Consider the following 22,500-nt stretch of genomic DNA (forward strand, 5'->3'; position numbering starts at 1 on the left):
GACATGTCCCCCCCCATCCCCAGTGAAAGTTGCGCCCCTGGAAAGAACTATGAGGTTGGTTTTGTGGAGGAACTGTAACAGAATGACAGGACAGTAAATATGGACTGACAGAGAGACAGCCCCAGCACTCTGACTCACCTGCATTATTCAAACTGCATTAGAAAAACTAACCTGTCTAGATGTTTTTTCTGCCTCTCAGCCCCTTCATCATTTAGGGTTAAGTCCATTTTCAAATCAGTCCATTCAGTCGAAGTGGATTGAAATTCCAATTGGAAAATTGGGTCATTGAAAGTAAGTGCCACCCGTTCATACCTCAGATTGACTGAATTGAAATGGAATTGACCTCTCCTTGCATGACAGGCTCCCTTTCCCCCCTTGCCATAATTAATGAGATTTACAGTATATAGGGTATAGATGTAGAATCTTAATTTGACCCAGTTTGCTACGGCAGGAAAATAATCCTGCAGCAAGTGGAAATGTGAATTATTATGTGGATTATAATTAATGGAACTTTTTTGTAGGGGTTGATACATTTTTCGTTTGGGCAAATCAAAACTGACATTTTAAAGTGGAAATTACAAACTTTCGAAGCCTTTTTAAATCTTGAATACACTACAAGTTTGCATTTCCTGCAGGAAAATTCTCAGCAACAACAGAGTGATCAAATTAAGATCCTACATCTGTAGGGCTTTCCCAATTCATGTTGTCTGTTCACGCCCCCCCCCAATCTGCCTGTTGTTGCCCACTGTCACCCCTATTGGGGTTAAAGACCTATTAACACCCTGAGCCTCACAGACACACACTGGGCTTGACTCACAGTGGCCCCCCACACACACACACACACACACACACACACACACACACACACACACACACACTCACAGCCAAGCACATGAAGAGCCTGCCTGACCGACTGTCATGTGTTGTGAGACCCATAAGGTTTAACCTGTGTGTGTGTGTGTCTGTGTATGTGTGTGTGTGTGTGTTTGCATGTCGATGTGTGTGTGCGTGCATGTTTGTGTTTGTCTGTGTGCATCCTGAGTGCTTGCATGTCTGTGTGTGCGTGTGTGCGTACATGCGTTTGTGCGTGCATGTCTGCGTGTTCGGGTGTGTGTGTGTGTCTGTGAGCCAAACTGCTTCATTAGTATTGTTAATCCGGTCTCTGGTGACCTTAGATACACTGGTCCATCTGTCAGTGTCAAACTCCATAGGCTTTATCTCGTTAGCACGTTACAGTTTAAAAACAGAACACATCTGATCAGCCAACTGCAAGTTAATAATAGTAGACGCAAGCACACACACACACACTCTCTCTCTCTCACCTCCGTCCTGAGTGCTGAGGACATTGAGAGCGAACAGCATGGCATTGGAGAAGGTGGTAGCTTCCTCCTTGCTGGCGAAGTTGAGTCCGTAGACCTGACGGGCATCACGCCACTGGTGGAAGGTTGGTGTGGCCTGGTTATACTTCAGACCCTTCACTATGGAGTAGTTGATTACCACCTAGAGAGGAGAGATGGAGATGTGGTGAGGTGGAGAGGTGGAGAGATGGAGATGGAGAAGTGGAGATGTGGTGAGGTCGAGATATGGTGAGATGGTGAGGTGGTGAGATGGAGAGGTGGAGGTGTGGTGAGATGGAGAGGTGGTGAGATGGAGAGATGGTGAGGTGGTGAGATGGAGATGTGGTGAGATGGAGAGATGGTGAGATGGAGAGATGGTAAGATGGAGAGGTGGTGAGATGGAGAGATGGAGATGTGGTGAGATGGAGAGATGGAGAGGTGGTAAGATGGAGAGGTGGTGAGATGGAGAGATGGAGATGTGGTGAGATGGAGATGTGGTGAGATGGTGAGATGGAGAGGTGGTGAGATGGAGAGATGGAGATGTGGTGAGATGTTAAGATGGAGAGATGGTGAGGTGGTGAGATGGAAAGGTGGTGAGATGGAGATGTGGAGATGTGGTGAGATGGAGAGGTGGAGATGTGGTGAGATGGAGAGATACAGATGGAGAAGTGGTGAGATGGAGAGATGGAGATGTGGTGAGATGGAGATGTGGTGAGGTGGAGAGATGGAAAGATGGTGAGATGGAGAGAGAGAGATGTGGTGAGATGGAGAGATGGTGAGATGGAGAGGTGGAGAAATGGAGAGATGGTGAGATGGAGATGTGGTGAGGTGGTGAGATGGAGAGATGGAGATGTGGTGAGATGGTGAGATGGTGAGATGGAGATGTGGTGAGGTGGTGAGATGGAGAGATGGAGAGGTAGTGAGATGGGGAGGTGGTGAGATGGAGAGGTGGAAAGGAGGTAAGATGGAGAGGTGGAAATGTGGAAATGTGGAAAGGAGGTGAGATGGAGAGGTGGAAAGGAGGAGAGGTGGAGAGGTGGTGAGTTGGAAAGGAGGAGAGGTGGAGAGGTGGAGACGTGGAAAGGAGGAGAGGTGGAGAGGTGGAGAGGTGGAAAGGTAGAAAGGAGGTGAGATGGAGAGGAGGAGGGTTGGAAAGGAGGAGAGGTGGAGATGTGGAAAGGAGGAGAGGTGGAGAGGTGGAGATGTGGAAAGGAGGAGAGGTGGAGAGGTGGAAAGGAGGAGAGGTGGAGAGGTGGAGACGTGGAAAGGAGGAGAGGTGGAGAGGTGGAAAGGTAGAAAGGAGGTGAGATGGAGAGGTGGAAAGGAGGAGAGGTGGAGACGTGGAAAGGAGGAGAGGTGGAGAGGTGGAGACGTGGAAAGGAGGAGAGGTGGAGAGGTGGAAAGGAGGAGAGGTGGAGAGGTGGAGACGTGGAAAGGAGGAGAGGTGGAGAGGTGGAGACGTGGAAAGGAGGAGAGGTGGAGAGGTGGAAAGGAGGAGAGGTGGAAAGGAGGAGAGGTGGAGAGAGGGAAAGGAGGAGAGAGTTCATGGTTACCTTCAAGGTCATTTTAGATCAATGTGTGTGTGTGTGTGTGTGTTTGTGAGTGTGTGTGTGTGTACCTCTACCTGCTGGTCCTGCAATTTGACTCCCACCACACGGAAGGTGTTGTTGGCAGTGTTGTGGTAGATGTTGATACGGCTGAAGCCCTGCTGGCCTGGCTTGATGGGAACCCACTTCTTACTGCCGTCATCATAGACCATGACAGAGGCTCGTGCCTGGCAGATACTCTGCTCACTGAGGGGGAAGAGAGAAACAATCAGTCAATTTGTTTATCAATCAATCAACTGATCAATTTGAACCATCATACACCACCACCATACACCACCACAGAGGCTCTAGCATGGCAGATACTCAGCAGTCAATCTTGAGACAATCAATCAACCAATTCATTATCATTTTATCAACGAATGAGCACAGTGCAATGCATCTTTAAGAAAGTATCAGTCACCAATCACTCAAGGAATCAATAAATAAAAACACAATTTTGTTTGATTTACATAGCTTATGACAAAGAACACATTGAGCAGTGCACTGCAGGCCAATCCAGCTGTAGGTCATGTGATTGATTGAAAAGCCCTCTATCCTAGGACGTAAAGGAGTTAAATAACCTAAACGAGGCAAAAACCCAACTTTCTCATCAAGAGCAGCATTAATAGCATAAACCAAACCTAATGAGACACCTAGACATATACACAGCTAGACCAGAGTCTGCTGCTACTGTTAGAAATATGTGTGTGTGTTTGTGTGTGTGTGTGCCTCCAGCGTTGGGTCTGCCTACTCCCCCATCTTACTGCATTTATCACAGCCCACTGAGGCTCTCTCTCTCCACTGACCTTCACCGTGTTGCACACACACACACACACACACACACACACACACACACACACACACACACACACACCACACACACACACACACACACACACACACACACACACACACACACACAGCTCAACTCACTCCAGCCTCGATTATTGTAGCTAGTAAGTGCCAACAAAGGAGAACACTCTCATCGCTCTTTTGTTAAGTCATATGTTTACTTTGGCTGTAAGTCTGAGTCAAGCACAGAGATGTGAAATGTCACACAAAAGGCAAGGGAGGGAAGGAAGGAGGAAGGATGAAAGCAAAGGAGAGACGAAGAGGAGAGACAGAGGATAGGAGTAAGTAGGGGAAGGACAGGAGGAAAGGAGAGGGGAGATCTAGGAAAGGAGGGAAGGAGAGGAGAGACAGAAAAAAAGTAGGGAAGGAGGTGAGATGGAGAAAAGGATGGAATGAGGATGGATACAAGGAGAGACAGAGGGAACAAGAGGGAAAGGGAAGGGGACTAGGGGAGGAAGGGGGAAAGGGGGGGAAGAGGGTGAGAATAACAAGAGAGAGGCCCATCTGTGCCTCTGCTTCAGTGCCAGGCTAAAATGAGTGGAACTGCCCCTGGGGCAGACAGAAAGAGCTGCGTCAGAGTGGAGAGAGAGAGAGGTAGGATAGGAGGAGAAGGGTGGGGGGGTTGAGATCCTAAGAGACATGCTAGGTGAGTGGAGAAAGTGAGAGAGAGGTGGAGAGAGAGAGAGACAAAGAGAGGAGAGGGAGGGAGGGGGGCTGGGATCCTAGGAGAGTTGCTAGGTGCGTATATGAGATGACGTAAGACTGAGAGAGAGAGATGGCAAGCGCGAGATAAGAATTGTTGTAGAGAAAGTGAGGGGGTCCTGAGCTGCAGGATTCAAGTGAATCTCCTGGGCAGCAAGGAGAGATGTCAGGTTATATATATATATATATATATATATATATATATATAGAGAGAGAGAGAGAGAGAGAGAGAGAGAGAGAGAGAGAGAGAGAGAGAGAGAGAGAGAGAGAGAGAGAGAGAGAGAGAGAGAGAGAGAGAGAGAGAGAGAGAGAGAGAGAGAGAGAGAGAGAGAGAGAGAGAGAGAATACCGTAATGGATAAACATGCTAACAGGGCCTTCCTGTCTCTCAAGCTCATCCCAATAGTCCAGTTCACGAACTCCAGCCAGGATGGTGGATGGGAATAGAGCAGGCCAGGAGTCCATTCAATTACTGTCCTGGAGGACCAAAACACTTCTGGTTCTCACCACCTGATCAGGGACTGATTTGGACCTGGAACGCCAGGTGAGTGAACTCTTTGGCCAATCAACAGCCAGCAGTAACCCTTAGCGGCTAGTGATTTAGTAGATGAAAGTAGATGCTGCTGAGTTGAGTCGACAACCATGCCTCCAAACAAAACACCACAGAAACACACCATTACTTTGCATGAAAACACTGTAGATTTTCAAGTGAGAAAGCCTTGGTTATAAATAACCACACATCTTAGGGGGAGCGTTGACACTACACACACACACACACTGCAGTAGGGTGGTGGGAGTGACGCCATACACACTTCACATAAGCGCTTCCCATCTTAACAGGCTTTAAATCAGCCAGTGTAGCAGCCAAGCAGTGAGCTGTTTCATTTCTTTTCTATAACTAGGCGGCTGAGTTCATTTTACATTTTTTAAGGAGTTCTTGGCAGTCGGTCAGAAAATGGCGCCTCCCTCGCACCACCATGAATAAATGAGACTCTCAATGGGGGGGGGGGGGGGGGGGGGGGAGAGAGAGAGAGAGAGAGAGAGAGAGAGAGAGAGAGAGAGATAGAGAGAGAGAGTGATAGAGAGCGAGAGAGAGAGATAGAGAGAGTGATAGAGAGAGAGAGAAAGAGAGAGAGAGTGATAGAGAGAGAGAGAAAGAGAGAGAGAGAGAAAGAGAGCGAGAGAGGAGTTGAGGCATTGAAAGAACCGTTCTGTATCTGTTCAGAGGCACACACACTGCCGTTTCCCTGCACGTCATATGTCACAACCGTTGAAAAATGTACAATAGTTCTCTGACATGTATAAGTCTAATTTTCCTGTATGCACTAACTATTTGGAGTCATCACATACACTGCTGCTACTGTTTAATATCTATCCTGTTGACTAGTCCCTTTATTCCTAGTTATATGTGCAATTATGTCAATGACCTCGTACCCCTGCACATCGACTTGGTGCTGGTACCCCGTGAATATAGCCAAGTTATCGTTACTCATTATTACTATTATTATTATTATGCGTTACTTTCTATTATTTCTCTATTTTCTTTCTTTCTGCATTGTTGGAAACGGTCTGTAAGCATTCACTGTTAGTTTACGCCTGTTGGTTATGAAGCATGTGTCGAATAAAATGTGATTTGATTTGAAGCTATACCTGAGGGGAGCGTTTGTGTTGACAGACACACACACACACACACATACACACACACACGCACTTTAAATACCATTTTGTACTCTGGAGAAAACCTAGTGACAGATTGACACAGTTACAGGAGATGGAGACAGACAGACAGACAGTGATATTCCACAAGTGTTCTGATTGTGAAATTTGTCCAGCTCACCAAATCCCCTTTACTATACTGACATTGTTTCGTTTTAGCCTGGGATACTGTATCTGGTTGAGCTTTTCTGACCCAAATGTATTCAGCTGCAGCAGCACTTCTGGCTCGTCTGGCCCGTCACCTCCTCTGAGCATCACACACACACACACACACACACACACACACCACACACACACACACACACACACCCACACACACACACACACACACACACACACACACACACACACACACACACACACACACACACACACACACACACACACACACACACACACCATGACATTAATTCTCCTCAGGGACTCAGGTCACTGAAAGGTTAATGGTTAATAACTCACACCAGCCTATACTGAACCTCTCTCTCTCCTTCCCTAAACCTCCCTACCTCTATTTCTCTCTCTCTCCGTCCTTCGTGTTTGTGTCCCCCTCCCTCCCTCCCCCTCCCCTCCCTCTCTCCCTGTGGTTCATTAGTGAGTGTTTAAACGTGGTGACCGATTGAGATCTGGTGCACCCTGCTTGACCTTTCCCTGGATAATGATCACACTGTCAATACTATTCATACTGTAGTCTGGCCTGAATGGCCATGCTGTGTCATACTGTATACTGCAGACTGGCCATTCATCTCTACACAGTCATGGCTCTCTGTGGTAGAAGGTGCAGGAAGCCTTTCTTTTCTCTCGGTTTTACAGCCTGCTGAATGAGATATGGAGGGATAGACAGAGAGAGGGAGAGAGGGAGAGAGAGAGAGAGAGAGAGATTGTGATGCGTATATCTTTGTTTATAGCCGGCTGAATGAAAGATGAGAGCAGGACGGAAAAAGAGGGAGCTGCATCTCTCTGTTTACAGCTAGCTAAAGGCGAGAGTCATGATGTTGTTTTCTCATCACTATAATCACCAGCTTCACAGCTTCTGTTCCCCACTGTATTTCTGACACAGAACCACCGGTGGGTGCCCTGAGCTAAATGTACTCCGTTATCATCAGTTCCCTGATCAAAGGTGAGCAGCAAAACAAGTCTCTGTCAGTGTGAGCAGACACACTACGTATTCAAAGCACACGCACACACGCACGCACGCACGCACCACACGCACGCACGCACGCACACACACACACACACACACACACACACACACACACACACACACACACACACACACACACACACACACACACACACACACACACACACACACACAGGTCAAGGGGAGCTTCAGTCTCAGCAGTCACATTTATGATGATAACAATGGTCAGGTTTAGTGCACAAATCCCGATACTGAACTTTAGCCACTCAGTCACTCTCAAAAACTCTAGCAAGTCAGTAGTTTTTTTCCCAGACTATAGTGTTGCTGTAGTGACTGAATCCTTATACTATCAGTGGAACTCTGTGTGTCTTGTTGAAATGGCCCTACTTGACTACTCAACTCCATTCTGTAACAGGCTATTAGAATGGAGTGGTTGAGAGCTGAAACACTCTCTCTCTCTGTCCCTCTCAATTTTTTTCAATTCAGTTCAAAGGGCTTTATTGGCATGGGAAACATATGTTTACATTGCCAAAGCAAGTCAAATAGATCATAAACAAAAGTGAAATAAACAATAAAATGAACAGTAAACATTACACTCACAGAAGTTCCAAAACAATAAAGACATTTCAAATGTTATATTATGTCTATATACGGTGTTGTAGCGATGTGCAAATAGTTAAAGTACAAAAGGGTAAATAACTAAACATAAATATGGGTTGTATTTACAATGGTGTTTGTTCTGCACTGGTTGCCCTTTTCTTGTGGCAACAGGTCACACATCTTGCTGCTGTGATGGCACACTGTGGTATTTCACCCAGTAGATATGGAAGTTAATCAAAATTGGATTTGTTTTTCGAATTCTTTGTGGATCTGTGTAATCTGAGGGAAATATGTGTCTCTAATATGGTCATACATTTGGTAGGAGGTTAGGAAGTGCAGCTCAGTTTCCACTTCATTTTGTGGGCAGTGTGCACATAGCCTGTCTTCTCTTGAGAGCCAGGTCTGCCTACGGCGGCCTTTCTCAATAGCAAGGCTATGCTCACTGAGTCTGTACATAGTCAATGCTTTCCTTAAGTTTGGGTCATTCACAGTGGTCAGGTATTCTGCCACTGTGTACTCTCTGTTTAGGGCCAAATAGCATTCTAATTTGTTCTGTGTTTTTGTTAATTCTTTCCAATGTGTCAAGTAATTATCTTTTAGTTTTCTCATGATTTGGCTGGCTCACATTGTGTTGTTGTCCTGGGGCTCTGTGGGATCTGTTTGTGTTTGTAAACAGGACCAGCTTGCTTAGGGCACTCTTCTCCAGGTTCATCTCTATGTAGGTGATGGCTTTGTTATGAAAGGTTTGGGAACCGCTTCCTTTTAGGTGGTTGTAGAATTTAACGGCTCTTTTCTGGATTTTGATAATTAGCAGGTATCGACCTGCTATGCATGCATTATTTTGTGTTTTATGTTGTACACTGAGGATATTTTTGCAGAATTCCGCATGCAGAGTCTCAATTTGGTGTTTGTCCCATTTTGTGAATTCTTGGTTGGTAAGCGGACTCTAGACCTCACAACCATAAAGGGCAATGGGTTCTATAACTGATTCAAGTATTTTTAGCCAGATCCTAATTGGTATGTCAAATTTTATGCTCCTTTTGATGGCATAGAAGGCCCTTCTTGCCTTGTCTCTCAGCTCGTTCACAGCTTTGTTGAAGTTACCTGTGGAGCTGATGTTTAGGCCGAGGTATATGTAGTTCTTTGTGTGCTCTAGGGAAACGGTGTCTAGATGGAATTTGTATTTGTGGTCCTGGCGACTGGACCTTTTTTGGAACACCATTATTTTTGTCTTACTGAGATTTACTGTCAGGGCCCAGGTCTGGCTGAATATGTGCAGAAGATCTATGTGCTGCTGTAGGCCCTCTTTCGTTGGTGACAGAAGCACCAGATTATCAGCAAACAGTAGAAATTTGACTTCAGACTCTCTCTTCAGATTCTAGTAGGGTGAGGACTCTAGTGCTACGGACTGTTTTAGTGCCCTCGCCAATTCGTTGATATATATGTTGAAGAGGGTGGGGCTTAAGCTGCATCTCTGTCTCACCCCACGGCCATGTGGAAAGAAATGTGTGTGTTTTTTTGCTAATTTTAACCGCACACTTGTTGTTTGTGTACATTGATATTATAATGTCGTATGTTTTTCCCCCAACACCACTTTCCATCAATTTGTATAGCAGACCCTCATGCCAAATTGTGTCAAAGGCTTTTTTGAAATCAACAAAACATGAGAAGACTTTGCCTTTGTTTTGGTTTGTTTGTTTGTCAAATAGGGTTTGCAGGGTGAATACGTGGTCTGTCGTACAGTAATTTGGTAAAAAGCCAATTTGACATTTGCTCAGTACATTGTTTTCACTGGGGAAATGTATGAGTCTGCTCTTAATGATAATGCAGAGGATTTTCCCAAAGTTGCTGTTGACGCATATTCCACCGTAGTTATTGGGGTCAAATTTGTCTTCACTTTTGTGGATTGGGGTGATCAGTCCTTGGTTCCAAATATTGGGGAAGATTCCAGAGCTAAGGATGATGTTAAAGAGTTTAAGTATAGTCAATTGGAATTTGTTGTCTGTATATTTTATAATTTCATTGAGGATACCATCAACACCACAGGCCTTTTTGGGTTGGAGGGTTTGTATTTTGTTGTATTTCATTCAATGTAACTGGAGCATCCAGCGGGTTCTGTTTAATAGTTGATTCTAAGATTTGTATTTGATCATGCATATGTTTTTGCTGTTTGTTCTTTGTTACAGGGCCAAAAAGATTGGAGAAGTGGTTTACCCATACATCTCCATTTTGGATAGATAACTCTTCGTGTTGTTGTTTGTTTAGTGTTTTCCAATTTTCCCAGAAGTGGTTCAAGTCTATGGATTCTTCAATTACATTGAGCTGATTTCTGACATGCTGTTCCTTCTTTTTCCGTAGTATATTTCGGTATTGTTTTAGTGATTCACCATAGTGAAGGCGTAGACTCAGGTTTTCTGGATCTCTATGTTTTTGGTTGGATAGGTTTCTCAATTTCTTTCTTAGGTTTTTGCATTCTTCATTAAACCATTTGTCATTGTTGTTAATTTTCGGTTTGACATTTTTAGATTTGATAGGGAAGCTGAGAGGTCAAATATACTGTTTAGATTTTTTACTGCCAAGTTTACACCTTCACTATTACATTGGAACGTTTGTTCCAGGAAGTTGTCTAAAAGGGATTGAATTTGTTGTTGCCCAATAGTTTTTTGGTAAGTTTCCACATTTATTGCATTTCTTTATATTATTCAATTCCTTTGGCTTTGATGCCTCTGATAAAGGAATTTACATGTTTAAAATAATGACTAAAGGACTCCACCCTGAAAGCATATAATTGTATGAAATGTGTTAGAGTCATAATTCCATAATGTGTGTGTGAGACAAGTTAAGGGTGAGAAATGTATGGTTGAGAAAACAAAGGACAATTGAACAACACATGACCTGGTTATAACAGGAAAGAGGGCCCTTCCAAGGCCCCTCTAATCTAAGGAGGAGAGGAACGGCTAGAAACTGCCAGGCTGGTAGAAAAGTGATAAACTGTGTGTGTGTGGGGGGGGGGGGCGTATGTAGGTGGGGGTGGGAGTTATAAAATGAACAACTAACCTTTTGCAGTATCTGAGACTTTGCCTAATTCTTATTTTGAACCCGGGGATTTACAACCTTGGGTGAATTGGTCGAAGCTTAAGTGATTGTTGAGTTATCATCATTGGGATTGAAAATTCTCGTGACAACTTGGTCCTTCGAGGCGGATCTCAATACCTGTTTCCTGTCGTCCCGTGGGACACCAAAACCGTGCATGGACGGATGAAATATCCGTAGATTAAAGACCTGGCCCCATTTACAGGCCGGTGGCAAACTGGTACACGACAGAAACGGTGATGAGATCCAACCAAAATTGAATCTCAGTTGCAAGAATAAGGTCAGTAATCTTTATTCATTAGTTTGGAGTTAAATTCTAAACTTACTAAAATTGACTTAGAATGGACGGGATTAAATTCCTTGAAAGCATTGGTCAAGATAAATGTGCGAGAGGATTTTAACTGTAAAACTAATAGTAAGTAAGATTTGTATCGGGTATACCGTCCATATAATCTAATGTAGAGAAAGTTTAAGACAAAAGTATCTATGTCAGTGTTGGCGGCACTGGGTCGCAGATCTCAGTAAGAAATTTCGAGTAAGTAAGGGGACAGGTCCGAAATGATTCGTGGTAGTTAAGGCCATTACCAAAAGAAACTACCCTGTATTCAGATAGTCCGTGACTGTTGAAAGAATACAGGGGGGTTTGAACTTGTTGAGTATTGGTGTAGATATACATTAAAATAATTAACAGATAGAAATCCCACTAGGTTTGAACTTGTTAAGTATTGGTGTAGAGACACATTAAAATAGTTAACAGATAGAAATCCAATTAAAAAGGGTTTAGGATTATTCTAAGAACGCACGTAGGTAAATAACAACCATATAACCCTATACCGTATAGGAGAATTTTCAAAAAAAACAACAGAGGATACCATGGGTGGAAAATCCTCAAAGGAGGTCCCGGAATTAACCGGGGACAAGAGATATATGGAGTCTAAGGATAAAAGGAACATTTATTTCGGCCCGAAATGGAGAAAGAAGTATGAATTTGATGGACGTCTAGATGTAGAAAAGCTAGGAAGCTAAATTGGAGAGAGATACATAAGACGTGTGTAGATGATCAAGGGAAACAACAGGTCGAGGGTTGGATACAGCCAGGGTGTGGCTGTCCGAGGCCCGTACAAAAGTTAAGAGAGGAAAGGAAAAGAGAAGAAAGAACAGAGATTAGAAAAGAAAGAACAGAAAGGAGCAGAGTATCTAATAGTAACTCTCGGGGTAATTGAAGACCAGCATAAAGGAGGCTTTAAGGGGAAGAAACCTAAGAGAGAAGGGAAAAAATGGACAGGATCAGACGATAGAAAGTGTTTTAATTGTGACAAAACAGGTCATCTGGCCCGAGAGTGTAGAGCTCCTCTAAAGGAACAAAGAGAGAGAGAGAGAGAGAAAGTTTCAAGAAGGATATCAGCTGGGGAAAAATTGTGTGTGTGTGAGACTGGTTAATAAACCTGTCAAAAGTCATAAGAAGCCGTAACTTGTATACGTGTGAGACCTAATAGTCTATTGTATATGGGAAGTAGTCGGGGACTATTAAAAGTAGAGATAGATATATTAATCAGTCGAGAGTCTCAAAAAAGATAATTCGCTCACGTGTGAGACCCACTAACTTATCAAAAGTCACAATAGTAATTATTCCTAAATTCTGAGGAGACAGAGAGAGACAGAGAGAGCAAGATACAGCAAGAAAGAGAGAGAGAGAGAGAGAGAGAGAGAGAGACAACGAGAGCGAGAGCAGAGAGAAATGGAGACAGTACCAATGTTTTAAAGGTTTTAGATTTGTTAACCTGTTTGGGATAGGGGGCAGTATTTTCACGGCCGGATAAAAAACGTACCCGATTTAATCTGGTTATTACTCCTGCCCAGAAACTAGAATATGCATATAATTAGTAGATTTGGATAGAAAACACCCTAAAGTTTCTAAAACTGTTTGAATGGTGTCTGTGAGTATAACAGAACTCATATGGCAGGCCAAAACCTGAGAAGATTCTATATGGGAAGTGCCCTGTCTGACCATTTCTTGGCCTTCTGTAGCCTCTTTATCGAAAATACAGGATCTCTGCTGTAACGTGGCATTTTCTAAGGCTCCCAGAGGCTCTCTGAAGGCGCCAGAACGTGGAATGATAACTCTGCAGTCTCTGGGCGAAAAACAGTAGGGGTTTTGGAGAGTGTTACTTCTGAGAACAATGACACTGGTGCGCGCGTGCATGTGATGACTCCATTTTCTTATTTCAGTGTTTGAACGGATACAACGTCTCCCGGTTGGAATATTATCGCTATTTTACGAGAAAAATCGCATAAAAATTTATTTTAAACAGCGTTTGACATGCTTTGAAGTACGGTAATGGAATATTTTGATTTTTTTTTGTCACGAAACGCGCCGGCGCATCACCCTTCGGACAGTGATTTGAATGCATGAACAAAACGCCGCTATTTCGATATAACTATGAATTATTTGGAACCAAAACAACATTGGGTGTTGAAGTAGAAGTCCTGGGAGTGCATTCTGACGAAGAACAGCAAAGGTAATCCAATTTTTCTTATAGTAAATCTGAGTTTGGTGAGTGCCAAACTTGGTGGGTGTCAAAATAGCTAGCCATGATGGCCGGGCTATCTACTCAGAATATTGCAAAATGTGCTTTCACCGAAAAGCTATTTTAAAATCGGACACCGCGATTGCATAAAGGAGTTCTGTATCTATAATTCTTTAAATAATTGTTGTGTTTTTTGTGAACGTTTATCGTGAGTAATTTAGTAAATTCACCGGAAGTTTTCGGTGGGTATGCTAGTTCTGAACAAAACATGCTAATGTAAAAAGCTGTTTTTTGATATAAATATGAACTTGATTGAACAAAACATGCATGTATTGTATAACATAATGTCCTAGGAGTGTCATCTGATGAAGATCATCAAAGGTTAGTGCTGCATTTAGCTGTGGTTTTGGTTTTTGTGACATATGTGCTAGCTTGAAAAATGGGTGTGTGATTATTTCTGGCTGGGTACTCTCCTGACATAATCTAATGTTTTGCTTTCGTTGTAAAGCCTTTTTGAAATCGGACAATGTGGTTAGATAAAGGAGAGTCTTATCTTTAAAATGGTGTAAAATAGTCATATGTTTGAAAAATTGAAGTTTTTGCATTTTTGAGGTATTTGTAATTCCCGCCACTCTATACCATTGGATATTGGTGAGGCGTTCTGCTAGCGGAACATCTGTCCCTAACAGGTTAAACAACAGGATTCTTTCTTCCGGAATGGATGGAAGTCACCTAAAGTATGTATGTTTAAGGAGACATAGGAGAACACGTCTACATTTTTATTAAATGCCTGGGATTAAATATCACTGATTCCTTACGCTGAGAAATATACTACATTTGCGACAGAAAAAAATGTGTTGCATTTAGTGGGAACCAAGGAACAATCTAAGGAGAAAAAGCTATCACATATTTGTTGGACATGGGTCTAGTAATGATACCAGGATAATTGTATCTAAGGGTAGTGCATGTTCAATTAAGTACATATAAACATTGAGGAAGTTTAAAACTAATGATTTGAGGGAGTACAGTGGAATTATCATTATTATTAGGTTTTGTTTGTAGTTAACTTTTGGGTTTCTGAATCGGTGTAGTATAATGAATGCTGACGAAGTGTTTGTGTTTTTTCTGGGAAAATGGGGGTTTCATTGTCTCTCTTTGGAATGTTTCCTGGGGCTATAATCTACTATCTATCTATCATACTACTCCTGCCCAGTAACTAGAATATGCATATAATTAGTAGATTTGGATAGAAAACACTCTAAAGTTTCTAAAACTGTTTGAATGGTGTCTGTGAGTATAACAGAACTCATATGGCAGGCAAAAACCTGAGAAGATTCCATGCAGGAAGTGGAAATCTGATTTGTGGAATCACCTTCAACACTTTGCCTATAAAACACACTGTGAGTTAGGATTCATTTAGCACTTCCTAAGGCTTCCACTAGATGTCAACAGTCTTTACAAAGTGGTTTGAGTCTTCTATGGTAGAAACTGACCGAAAGAGAGGCTTGGAAAGTTGGTCACAGGGGGAGGGCCATTACTACTATGACGCGGGCGCCCATGGGAACCCTTTTGTTCCGAAACGTTTAGTAAGACAATGCAATCGTCCACCTTGAATATTATTGAAGCTCTGGTTGAAAAAGGCCCTAAAGATTTATGTTATACAACGTTTGACATGTTTGAACGAACGTAAATATATATTTTTTGCTCTTTCGTGGCGACAAGTCCCGCGCGCTACAGTACATTATGAGTAGCCTTCGGAACGCGCTAACAAGAAGGAGCTATTGGGACATAAATTATTAACTTTTTCGAACAAATCTACATTTGTTGTGGACCTGGGATCCCTGGAAGTGCCTTCTGATGAAGATAATCAAAGGTAAGGGAATATTTACAATAGTATATTTGATTTTAGATGGTTCCAAGATGGCGCTAATCTGTATCGCCTAGCCTATTTTTCTGAGCATACCACCTCGTTTATTGCAAAGTGTGATTTCCCAGTAAAGTTATTTTTAAATCTGGCAATGCGGTTGCATTCACGAGATGTTCATCTATAATTCTTTGAATGACAATATTACATTTTAACAATGTTTTCGAATAGTAATTTTGGAAATTGTAGCGCTGTTTCACCGGAAGCATTTGAGGGAAAATATTTTCTGAACGTCACGCGCCGATGTAAAATGCTGTTTTTATATATAAATATGAACTTTATCGAACAAAAAATGCATGTATTGTGTAACATGATGTCCTAGGAGTGTCATCTGATGAAGATTGTCAAAGGTTAGTGCTGCATTTAGCTGTGTTTTGGGTATTTGTGATGCATGCAAGTTGCTTTGAAAATGGCAGTGTGATTATTTTTGACAGGGTACTCTCCTAACATAATCTAATGTTTTGCTTTTGCTGTAAAGCCTTTTTGAAATCGGACAACGTGGTTCGATTCAGGAGAGGTGTATCTATAAAATGGTGTAAAATAGTCATATGTTTGAGAAATTGAAGTTATAGCATTTATGAGGTATTTGTATTTCGCGCGACGCGATTACACTGGCTGTTGACTAGGGTGGGACGCAAGCGTCCTAGGTTCCCAGACAGGTTAAGGGTGAGAAATGTATGGTTGAGAAAACAAAGGACAATTGAACTACACATGACCTGGTTGTAACTCTGAAAACTGACAACAGGAAAGAGGGCCCTTCCAAGGCCCCTCTAATCTAACGGCTAGAAACTGCCAGGCTGGTAGAAAAGTGATAAACTGTGTGTGTGTGTGTGTGTGTGTGTGTGTGTGTGTGTGTGTGTGTGTGTGTGTGTGTGTGTGTGTGTGTGTGTGTGTGTGTGTGTGTGTGTGTGTGTGTGTGTGTGTGTGTGTGGGTGTATGTAGGTGGGGGTGGGAGTTATAAAATTACTGTGTTTGCATTTTTGACTTCAGAGCTCTCTGAATAAAGAACAACTAACCTTTTGCAGTATCTGAGACTTTGCCTAATTCTTATTTTGAACCCGGGATTTACAACCTCGGTTGAATTAGTCAAAGCTTAAGTGATTGTTGAGTTATCATCATTGGGATTGAAAATTCTCGTGACAGCCTCATGATTGAGTATTGCTCTGTTCAAGTAGACTTTGATCCCTCCCTCCCTCCCCTCCCTCCCTCCCCTAGTAATGCACTCAGCAGTGGAAGGTCTACTACTAAGCATTAACCTATGTACTGCGCATAACCCTGACACAGAGACAGACAGAGAGAACGAGAGAGAAAGACAGAGAGCACAGGAGGTTGGTGGCACCTTAATTGGGGAGGACAGGCTCGTGGTAACGGCTGGAGCAGAACTAGTGGAATTGTATGAAATACATCAAACACATGGTCAACATTTTGTTTGATGCCATTCCATTCGCTCCTTTGCAGCCATTATTATGGGGGGGGGGGGGGGGGGGGAATTAAACCTATGGAGATTTTTGGCACAGGAGGTAGCTCTCTTGCACCGTAACACAGCTGCTGGTTCAAGTGCCACTACGATCTAGACTTGGTTATGAGGACTTTGAGGTCCAGCAAAGTCACACAAATAACTCTTTAGTGATGAAAGCAGAGGAGAGCAGTAGACAGATTCAGTCTTTGTGTTGCAGAGCCAGCTGCAGATGACAACAGCCAACTAACCAGCGAGCTGGCTGGCAGGACAAATACTGTTCAGCACAAATCGTTTTCTAGTTCTTTTAAACAAAACAAGGATTCATGTTGGAGAAGTTGAGTTACAAACATGAGCCAAGGAATTGCAAAATGAAACAGAGCGGTGTGTGTGTGTGTTTACTATCCTCACAAGGATAGTAGAATGAGGAAGATTCGGACAAGTGGGGACACAAGGAAAAGGGATATTTTAGGCTTAGAGGTTAGGTTTAGGGTTAGGGTTATAATTAGGGTTAGAATCAGGGTTAGGGGTAAATGATTGGTCCCCACAAAGACAGTAAAACAAACACGTTTGTGTGTGTATGCGTGTGTGTGTGTCTGTGTGTGTTAGGGCTGGGCGATATGGCCTAAAAATGTATGGGTGAGTTACAATATACAGTGCATTTAGAAAGTAATCAGACCACTTGACTTTTTCCACATTTCGTTACTTTACAGCCTTATTCTAAAATTGATTAAATCGTTTTTTTTTTCATCAATCTTCACACAACACCCCACAATGACAAAGCAAAAACAGTTTTTTAGAAATGTTTGCAAATGTATTCAAAATTAAATATCACATTTACATAAGTATTCAGACCCTTTACTCAGTACTTCGTTAAAGCACCTTTGGCATTGATTACAGCCTCAAGTCTTCTTGGGTATGATGCTACAAGCTTGGCACACCTGTATTTGGGGAGTTTCTCCTATTCTTCTCTGCAGATCCATTCAAGCTATGTCAGGTTGGATGGGGAGCATCGCTGCACAGGTATTTTCAAGTTCGGGCCACTCAAAGACATTCACAGACTTGTCCCGAAGCCACTCCTGTGTTGTCTTGGCTGTGTTCTTAAGGTCGTTGTCCTGTTAGAAGGTGAACCTTCACCCCAGTCTGAGCGCTCTGGAGCAGGTTTTCATCAAGGATCTCTCTGTACTTTGTTTCCGTTCATCTTTCCCTCGATCCTGACTAGTCGCCCAGTCCCTGCCGCTGAAAAACATTACCACTGCATGATGCTGCCACAACCATGCTTCACCGTAGGGATGGTGCCAGGTTTCCTCCAGACGTAATGCTTGGCATTTAGGCCAAAGAGTTCAATCTTGGTTTCATCAGACCAGAGAATCTTGTTTCTTTTTCTGATGTCCTTTAGGTGCCATTTGGCAAACTCCAAGCAGGCTGCCTTTTACTGAGAAGTGGCTTCCGTCTGGCCACTCTACCATAAAGGCCTGCAGAGATGCTGCAGAGATGTTTGTCCTTCTGGAAGGTTATTCCATCTCCACACAGGAACTATGGAGCTCTGTCAGAGTGACCATCGGGTTCTTGGTCACCTTCCTGACCAAGGCCCTTCTCCCCCGATTACTCAGTTTGGCCGAGCGGCCAGCTTTAGGTAGAGTCTTGGTGGTTCCAAACTTCTTCCATTTAAGAATGATGGAGGCCACTGTGTTCTTGGGGACATTCAATGCTGCAGAAATGTTTTGGTACCCTTCCCCAGATCTGTGCCTCGACACAATTCTGTCTTGGAGCTCTACGGACATTTCCTTCAACCTCATGGCTTGGTCTTTGCTCTGACATGCACTTTCAACTGTGGGGCCTTATATAGGGCCTATATTTGTGCTCCAGAGTGGCACAGCGGTCTAAGGCACTGCATCTCAGTGTTAGAGGTGTCTCTACAGACCCTGGTTCGTTTCCAGACTGTATCACAACAGGCCGTGATTGGGAGTCCCATATGGCATTGTCATTATGGGGTATTGTGAGTAGATTGATGAGGAATTATTTTTTTTCGAATCCATTTTAGAATAAGGCTGTAACGTAACAAAATGTGGAAAAACTGAAGTGGTCTGAATACTTTCCGAATGCACTGTATATCTCAATGTATTTATTTATTTTCCCTAAATAACCTTTGTTGCACAATTAAATGTCAATATACTACATTTCAAAGAGTCAGCAATAATCTAATGAATTCAGGGCTTGTAAAATTATACCTAGGCTTAATATAAGCCTTCCACAATCATACTCGCTACTAATGTATTAATGTATTATTTTATAAAAAATGGTTTAACCTGCTTTTTTGCAATAATCACTTATCTGGCTTCCAAGTCTGTCTATGAAAATGCCATTTTTGTTACAAATTTAACCAGAACCATGCACAATGCACTAATAATGACCAACTTCTAGCAGCAGGCATTATAGAACATTAACACAGGTCCCATAAACAAATCTCTCAAGCACAATCCCACATGCTAGTGGGTAGCCAGTTAATCTTCATATTTCCAGTCTTGAACAGTTGAGCTGTTATGAACACACCCTCCTCCTGTTTGAACAGCATGCTAGCCTGTCCACTTTGTTCAGATGTTGAAATCAAGTGGCCTACCTGGATAAGAAGATGCTTATTTCTCAGAATGATGACTTGCCAATTCCTTATATAAGTGTGTCTATTTGTGTTAATTGCTCATAAAACACAGACTAGAGAGCTAGCACATAGCACTCTGTGGCTAAAATGTTGCTAGCGGTATGTTACATGGTACTGCAATGCCAAAAGATACTGGTAAGTAAAATGTTTCCCCTTTTGTCTGTGTCAACACCGTGCATGACAGAAACTGAGCATTCATTTTCGAAAATCAATGTTCATTGATACTCTCGTTTTAGTAGGGTCTGCTGTGTGTCATTTCTGGGAGTCTGGGACATAAAAAGGAAATCGTCAAAGAGGTTAAGTTCTCCTCTACTACAGTAAAATAATGGCTCAATTTGTTTCAGAATCCATACGACTGACTCTGTTGGACCAAACCTCAAATGGAAACGGCTTGTTGTCAGAGATGAAGAAGTGATCTTTCATCTTTGTTGTTGTAAGTGGCAGGGGGAGGGGCTTGGTGTGCGTGGAGATGAGACCAAAATGACAACATAAAAACAAACAATTTTGCACTAAGACATACATTTTAATTAATCGAATTAACTCGATATATAACAAAGCCCTGGTGTGTGCACTGATTCAAACATCAAAGCAGCAGCAGAATTAACATTTATAACTGTGGCACACATTAGCGATATGAGACTAAGCATAGCCCTTGCTAAACCTAAGCAGCTTTCATAGACAATGCGCTAAAGACAGCTAAACCGCTGCAATCCTATTCCAACCACTGGGGCCAATTATGATAATTATGTGCTACTTTAGCCCCCTTGCTGCAAGTATTAGTCGCTCCTAACCACAGATCTGGGATCTGATTACCCTATGTCCAGTTGTTACTTTATCCACTGTAGAGGTCAAAAAAGGCCTAACCCTGAAACAGTGGTTAGGGACAACTTCATGCTAGTTCTCTGGGGTGTGTGTGCGCCTTTGAAATCCATTTCTGGACCCTTTTCTGTGGGTTATGATAGCGGATGTGGCGTGTGTGTGCCTGCCAGTGAAAATAGCCTTGCGAAAGCCTTCTGCAACATGGCAGAACACAGACAAAGTTATGAGTCAGGCTGTTATTGGAAGTCTGTTATATAAGCTGCTTGCTTGCGTATTTGAGGTTTGGTGGTGAAGCGAGGGAGTGAGAGAGAGACGGAGGGAGGGAGAGAGGAAGGGAGAGCGAGGAAGGGTGAGAGTGAGAGAGAGAGATGGGGGAGTTTTTTCTGAACATGCTCTTCTACACATCTAGAGAGCAGAGATTGAGTTATGACTGGACATGGAATTGCTCAGCTTTAAGACATCTGGCAGATTACATTGTGAGATAATGTGAAATGTATCAGGGATTATTATTTTGCTTACCCACTCTGTCCATTTATTTGGGTTAGCCCTAGGATTTAATAGTCTATTTGGGTTAGCCCTGGGATTGAATAGTGTATTTGGGATATGCTTAGGGTTCATGTGCTACGCAAAGAGAGACAACTCTGTTCTGTTGTGCTCTTTCAGATAGGCAAAGGGCTTGATAGCTTGCTAATCCAACACGGAAGACAGGAGAGGGAAATCCCTATGGTCCAGTACTGATGCAGTGGAGACATGCAATATCTCGACCCAGATGTGTCGTGACCTGTGTATTAGAGTGGTGTTCTGTTTGTTTGTGTGTGTTGTCGTTGGAGTGTGTTTATGTCTAAGAGTGCGTATTTGTGTTAGAGCCTTGAGAGCTTGATGTGTGTTTTGGAGTGTGGGTGTGTTTCCGAGGAGTGTTTGAGAGCCTGGAGACCGGGATGCAGACTGCACAGATCATGCACGCACGCACGCACGCACGCACACACACACACACACACACACACACACACACACACACACACACACACACACACACACACACACACACACTCTCTCAGTTCCCGCTGCAGACCTCCTCACTTGGCTGCAGAGAGACCACGCAAGAGCACGCTAATCTGTTGGCATGACAACTGGAGTGGAATATTTGGCAGAGGAAGAAAAGATGAATGAGCTACAGTGGCTGTGATGTGATATAAATAAAAATGTCTTCCGAAAGCCAGGGGGCTTCAGAAGACAGACAGACAGTCTGTGCTGCTTTAATTACAGACAGAGCGGAACGATGCTAGACACACACAAGTAGAGAGGGTTGCCGCATCCTCTAGTCGTCAAAAAGCTTTTAGAGCACAATGTGGAATTAACAATTCCACAATGAAGACTCATGGTGATGAATCACGGCCACGACATCTGTTTGGTGAGTAGGCCTAGGCTTAATGATTCTGATCAAAATACGCTCTTTGTTTTTATCAAATGAATGTTTCTACATATGTTCAGTGTGGAACCTGTCTATGTTTAGGGGGGGTTATAGCCTAGGCCAACCTGTTCTAAATGGCTCTAGCAGTTCACAAAGTAGCCAAAGTGGAAAATAGACAGGATGCAGTTATTTCAAAACTGCAGCTCATTGCTGGAACACATATTTCCCTACTCCAATCAACAAGTCCATTTTTGAACGTGTGATAGAACTGTCATCATTCTTGCAAGGAATGTAGTTTATGTATCACATCAGTATCTATGTTTTTATAGAATTGTATTTCTGTAGGTTTACAGAAATAGAGGGAGCGGTCGGAAAGCAATTGAGTGAGTGGATAACAAATCTAGAACCCCTTCACTCCACACACAGAGACGCATACAACGCTCTCCCTCGCATGTCATTTGGCAAATCGAACCATAACTCTATCCTCCTGATTCCTGCTTAAAAGCAAAAACTCAAACAGGAAGTACCAGTGGCGAGCTTAACACGGAAGTGATCCAATGACGCAGACGCTAAGCGGACGCTAGGACAGACTGGGATATGTCCCGGGATTCATCCACTGTTGTCCCCACAGTGACTCTACCCACACACTCACACATACTACACTGACACTCCAACACA

General features: G+C 43.1%; 1 protein-coding gene across 5 annotated transcripts in view; it reads right to left on the minus strand.

The window, feature by feature from the left end:
• The window catches only part of LOC106571568 (ena/VASP-like protein), a 66,012-nt gene that overhangs the window by 16,521 nt on the left and 26,991 nt on the right, over positions 1–22,500 (minus strand). For 3 of the 5 annotated variants that reach the window (XM_014144773.3, XM_014144769.3, XM_014144767.3), the window contains exons 2-3: positions 2,956–3,130; positions 1,323–1,500 (exon numbers count right to left, since the gene is read on the minus strand). In XM_014144773.3, coding sequence (XP_014000248.1) covers positions 1,323–1,500; positions 2,956–3,130 — 353 coding nt within the window. The remainder of the gene's footprint in view (positions 1–1,322; positions 1,501–2,955; positions 3,131–22,500) is intronic. The other 2 variants (XM_014144770.3, XM_014144771.3) reach the window with 1 other exon arrangement.

This window comes from Salmo salar, chromosome 15, assembly GCF_965601325.2.
Source record: "Salmo salar chromosome 15, fSalSal1, whole genome shotgun sequence".
Classification (NCBI taxonomy): Eukaryota; Metazoa; Chordata; class Actinopteri; order Salmoniformes; family Salmonidae; genus Salmo; species Salmo salar.